The sequence below is a fragment of the Salvelinus sp. IW2-2015 genome, linkage group LG5, assembly GCF_002910315.2.
Source record: "Salvelinus sp. IW2-2015 linkage group LG5, ASM291031v2, whole genome shotgun sequence".
NCBI lineage: Eukaryota > Metazoa > Chordata > Actinopteri > Salmoniformes > Salmonidae > Salvelinus > Salvelinus sp. IW2-2015.
The window spans coordinates 4,836,326-4,842,325 of NC_036844.1; the positions used below are offsets into that span (position 1 = coordinate 4,836,326).

The window sequence follows — 6,000 nt, forward strand, 5'->3', positions numbered from 1 at the left end:
GCTCCAAAACCACCATTAAAAGCCAGACTACGGTTTTGCAAACTGAACATGGGGACAAGGATCGTACTATTTGGAGAAATGTCCCTCTGGTCTGATGAAAACAAAAATAGAACTGTTTGGCCATAATGACCATCATTATGTTTGGAAGACAAAGGGGGAGGCTTGCAAGCGAAAGAACACCAACCCAACCGTTGTAGCACGGGGGTGGAGCATCATGTTGTGGGGGTGCTTTGCTGCAGGAGGGACTGATGCACTTCACAAAATAGATGCCATCACGAGGAACAAAAATTATGTGGATATATTTGAAAAGCAACATCTCAAGACATCAGTCAGGAAGTTAAACTTGGTCATAAATGGGTCTTCCAAATGGACAATGACCCCAAGCATACTTCCAAAGTTGTTGGAAAAATGGCTTAAGACAACAAAGGTCAAGGTATTGGAGTGGCCATCACAAAGTCCCTGACCTCAATCCTAAGAAATTTTGTGGCAGAACGGAAAAAAAGTGTTTCGGAGCAAGGAAGGGCCTAGAAACCTGAACTCAGTTACACAACGTCTGTCAGGAGGAATGGGCCAAAATTCACCCAACTTATTGTGGGAAGCTTGTGGAAGGCTACCCGAAACGTTGTTACCCAACGTTAAACAAAATTTAAAAGGCAATGCTACCAAATACTAATTGAGTGTATGTAAACTTCTGACCCACTGGGAATGTTGATGAAAGAAATAAAAGCTTGAAATAACCAAGTTCCTCCTCTCTATTATTTTCTGACATTTCACATTCTTCAAATAAAGTGGTGATCCTAACTGACCTAAGGCAGGGATTTTTTACTAGGATTTAATGTCAGGAATTGTGAAAAGCTGAGTTTAAATGTATTTGGCTAAGGTGTATGTAAACTTCTGACTTCAACTGTATGTACCTATAACATCTTTGATGCAATCAAATGATGGCCCATAATGTTGATCATACACTACACCATATCCTATAGAATTGATGACAAAGTCCACCAGAGGGAAAAATCTATCATTGTAGATGTGATTGGTAGAACTTATTGGGATAAGGTAGGAAGTAGGAGGTAAGGACAAAACAAATAAAGAATGCAAACAAACTGGCATCTGCATTACCGTTCTGGTCTTGGTTGGAAAACAGCCTGCTTGCACTGGACACCGTCTTGCCGATGTCAGCAAGAGAGCGCAGGTTGGACTTCTTGGTCTGGTGACGATGTTTCCGTAGCAACGTGTACATGACTTGATCCTTCAGCTCGGCCTTCAGCTGACCGATCTCAATCTGGTTGTCAGTGATCAACTCTGAGAGAGGGAGAGGGGGGGCAGGGAGAGGCAAAAGGGAATGAAGAGCATGTCAATATTGAGGACACTTGGTTTCAAAGAGCACTGTTTTGCAATGTCCCAATTGTAAAAGCACTGTACAGTCAGACACACTGACTGATGATTTTGCGTGTCTGGTGCAGTGAGATGCCGGGGCTTATGGGAAGTGTAGTTGTCTTACCGACCACCTGTGGTAGAGTGGAGGCCTCCAGGTCCAGCAGGATGGTGCCTTTCTCGATACAGTTCTTCAGCTCAAACAGACTGTGAAGGGACARGGTGGCCACGTGGGGCTTACTCCAACGCTCTCCTCCCTTTTCCACCTTCTCCTCAAACTTTATCCACCTAGAGAGAAATAGATTAAGAAAGAGAGGGTGAGAGAGAGACAGACCCAGAAAGAAATAGATACAAAGACAAACAGAAGGAAAGGGAATAACCTTGGTTAAGTTTGATTTTAAAAATCCTTAAATCATCATTACGGAGACGCAGGTTCTGCAAGGTAAGTTACCTCCTAATAAAGGTCAAAAGAGGGAAACAATAAAAACATCCCAACAAAGCGTTTCATATCATTTCACAGCCAAAAACAGGTCGACGACAAAAGGAGACAAGGACAGTTATTTTTTTCAGTTACAAAACAACCCCTCTATGTCATGCATTCCTCACTGTTCACGGAAAATAGCAGGGGATGCGGGACGACGCAATACAAAAACTGTACATTTCCATACCGAACGTGGTTCTGTCCATTGCCAAGTTTAGTGATTCTTCCTTTAAAAGTTGTGGCGTACCGCAGCACAGTTTGCGGGGTGCCGCAGAATCCCATGGCACGTCATATAAGTGGCAGCCATTGTTGCCAGAATGACGCAATTTACCACAATCTGTCGCCATCTACCACAAACGGTCGCGGCGTAAGCTCCAAAACGTTTAAAGGAAGAAAACCTGTGTAACCGTACACATCAAAGCATCTTAAAATAACCGTCTCTAAACTAAGACAAGGACCACACACCCTCTCTGGCAGTCAGATCCTTGAGAGGGAAAGGTTTATCCCTTTAGAATTCTTCTCATTTCTCCATAACAAAGAGCTATTCACCTGGTCCAGGAGAGGGTGAGGGCATGGGGTTTCCTAGGGGGATAGAGTGTCCCTATGGTCATAACTCATGCTCCACCGGGCCTCATCTAACCTCGGTCCCCCTGCCTCACCTCCATTCAGGCCCCTGGAGGGGAGAGGAGACGGGCCTTAGGGGAGGGAGGGGGAGGGGGCAGGAGGGAGGGAGGGGACACTCACATCCTAGGGATTTACTTTCCCTCTAATGGGGAGACAGGGATGAGGGAAGGGGAGGGAGAGAGAGGGACAGGGAGCTGGAACCCACAGGGAGTTTGAGGGTGGACTGAAATCTTCTAACGCACAGTTCAGACACCGAACATATGGCGAGGCGAACTGAATAGAAATTAAGAGTGGGCTGGCATGGTTGAGAGCTTTGCTTGACATACTGATTGGTTTCATACAACCGTTGCAGACTTCCTCTTTGGATTTGTGTCAAATTCAGGCATAACACCAACCTCTTGTTTTAAAGAAACCATAAAGTTTATTCCACTAAAAATACAAATAAAGATGATTCACACACCTGTGCAGTGCTGAAGTTGACGTTTGAAACTGTGAATATGATTGGTTTAATGTGTCCCAGTTAATGTAATGTGTCTTCAGATTTCATAACTCCCTTTTACTAAGGAATCAGGAAGAGTCTCCTCATCCCTAAAATAAACCATGAGATCTGTTAGAGATAGCGATATTAGGCCTACTGTGCAACGTAGACATTCAATTTGTACGCTGATGTATTGCCCATCGGTTATGAATGTTTCAACCGCTGTGTTGAGAAGTCATGTTTTTACCGTCTTTCCTGGTTTCAAAGAACACCAAAAACTACGCTAACCATGAGCCTTAGCCTCACCTGAAAATCTGAGACCATGACTGTGCTTCCGTTGTGGGTGTGGTAGAAAGCAACCTTTATTTGCATGCAATTATCATATATTAATAYGCATKACCATTTCTCCCGACAGTGGAAGAACGGCTCTGGCTCGCTGCATGAAACAGAGGCGTGCTTCACCTGCACCGCACCAAAAGAGAGGCAGAGGCTGCCGAACTATCGTCAAATGTSCGACGAGGCGCACTGTTTCAGACGGCACTCTACCCCCGCTCTTCCAAAGAGTGGCATTTTTGTTTCTGTTCGGAGTGGTGATAGAGCAGTGTTTGAACTAGGGCTAAGACACTCAAGGCACTCTCAATTCAAGTATTACAGCAGGGGCTTTTTGGAGGTTTTAAGTGAATGGGTGAAGGAGCACGTATCTTTCAGTATGTGTGTACATGTCTCTGTCAGTGAGTGGTAAGGTGAGAAAGAAAGGGAGGAAACAGAGAGAGAAAGAGAGAGAGAGGGTGGGGGCGAGAGAGAGAGAGAGAGGGGGAGAGAAGGGGGAGCGAGAGAATGATAAGGTGTGAGTATCAGTGTGTGGGTGTATGATAATAGATAGGCCTGCTACTGAAACTCAGAGGTGTATTGATATGTATGAAGCAGATATTTGTTTCCCTAAAGAGAATGTCCATTGTCTTCCACCTGCAATGCTGTTACTGTCTCCGTCCGTCCGTGACTTTGAGTCAACCAGGAACTCACTGCTGCTAGTAAAAACAACTGACGTATTTGGCTATTTCATTACTGTTCCTGTGTCCTAAATGGCACTCTATTCCCTATTTAGTGCACTACYTTTGACCAGGGCCCTTAGGGTCAAAACTTKATATGTATTAAGCGTATCAGAGTACTGATACTGATGTTGGATCAGATCCCCCCCCCCGTCCGCTTAATCTTAAATCATCTACATATGTAGGAACTAGCCAGCAGCATACCACCCTGCATACCACTGCTGGCTTGCTTCTGAAGCTAAGCAGGGTTKGTCCTGGTCAGTCCCTGGATGGGAGACCAGATGCTGCTGGAAGTGGTGTTGGAGGGCCAGTAGGAGGCACTCTTTCCTCTGGTCTAAAAAATATCCCAATGCCCCAGGGCAGTGATTGGGGACACTACCCTGTGTAGGGTGCTGTCTTTCAGATGGGATGTTAAATGGGTGTCCTGACTCTCTGAGGTCATTAAAGATCCCATGGCACTTATTGTAAGAGTAGGGGTGTTAACCCTGGTGTCCTGGCTAAATTCCCAGTCTGGCYCTCAAACCATCATGGTCACCTAATTAATAATCCCCAGTTCACAATTGGCTCATTCATTCCCTGTAACTATTCCCCAGGTTGTTGCTGTAAATGAGAATGTGTTCTCAGTCAACTTACCTGGTAAAATTAAAAAAGTCAGTTTGCTACAGCAGGAAAAGAATCCTGCAGCAATGTGAATTAATTGACATTTTTGTAGGGGTTGACATTTTCCATTAGGGCAAATCAAGTCTGAAATGTCAAAGTGGAAATGACCAACTTTAGAAGCCTTTTTAAAACTCAAATACACTACAAGTTTGCATTTCCTGCTTTGCAGGGAAATTTACAGCAACAAAAGAGTGATCAAATTGAAATCCTACATCTGTAAAAGGCATAATGTATCCTAAATCAACACTCTGAAGCGCTGTCAGAAAGCCACCTGTCCAGAAAGAAAATCACATGGTAGGTAACTGAGGTTGTGTTCTGGGTTCACTGAGGGGACAGTGCAGTGTTGTTCATCCAGATAAGAGTGGGCAAGGAGTTCATTGAAGGACACACTATTCTCCTATGCAGGAATTCATGTTAGTAATGGGGGGGGGGGGGGGGGAATGTATACCGTTACATATCGCAATATTATTTTGGACGATAATATATTGATACTCCAAGTATCAATAATTTTTTTTATATAATACAAAAATATATAATAATTTGTTGGGTAGCATTAGCGCTAGTCGGCTGTACCTGCACTAAAACAATTGTTCTTCCTATAGCTTGTTCTCCATCTTCAATAGTGAGCCAACATGTTTTCAGCACTTTTATTTTCATGACTGRTGAAAACTAATTCTCGTGCTCTCTCTGCAGCAGACAWACACTGAGTGTACAAAACATTAAGAACACCTTCCTAACATTGAGTTGGGCACGTCAAATTGCAACACAGGCACAGTATCAAATTGCACCTAAATATCATGATAATATCGTATCGTGAGGTCCCTGGCAATTCCCAGCCCTAATTAATGTACGCACACGAACACTCCCCTACATCTATACACACACCCGCTACTGCAATATACCACAACTGGGTGTGTGTTGGTGACAAGGGGGTAACGTTACTAAGCCTTGGTGGCCTAAGGGGGTTAAACATGTAAAGCCATGACATTTGAACTGACGCACATGAGTGACTTGAGTGATTTACTGACCAACTGACCAAGTCTCCAACTAAAGGAAAGAGCCAGTGTGTGTGTGTGTGTGTGTGTGTGGGTACGGTACACCATATATGCATGTGTATAGATGACCGCTCACCTGGCTGTCTCCTTCCACTCCATCTCCTGTCCGTCGACAGCCAGCAGTTCGTCCAACTCAGTGAAGAGCTGAGGGGGCGGGGGGCCGTCATCCTCCTCACCCAGGATGAACCTGATCCTCTCTGCTGCTGCGGAGACTGGAAGGGGATGGGGAGGTCTCCGCTTCCTCTCTTCTCTCCGCCACTCTCTCTCGCTCTCTCTTTT

General features: G+C 44.7%; 1 protein-coding gene across 2 annotated transcripts in view; it reads right to left on the minus strand.

Moving 5' to 3' along the window:
- The window catches only part of LOC111963823 (electrogenic sodium bicarbonate cotransporter 1), an 81,423-nt gene that overhangs the window by 37,537 nt on the left and 37,886 nt on the right, over positions 1 to 6,000 (minus strand). For both annotated transcript variants that reach the window (XM_023987368.2, XM_070443537.1), the window contains exons 4-6: positions 5,798 to 5,933; positions 1,502 to 1,662; positions 1,120 to 1,302 (exon numbers count right to left, since the gene is read on the minus strand). In XM_023987368.2, the coding sequence (XP_023843136.1) occupies positions 1,120 to 1,302; positions 1,502 to 1,662; positions 5,798 to 5,933 (480 nt within the window). The remainder of the gene's footprint in view (positions 1 to 1,119; positions 1,303 to 1,501; positions 1,663 to 5,797; positions 5,934 to 6,000) is intronic.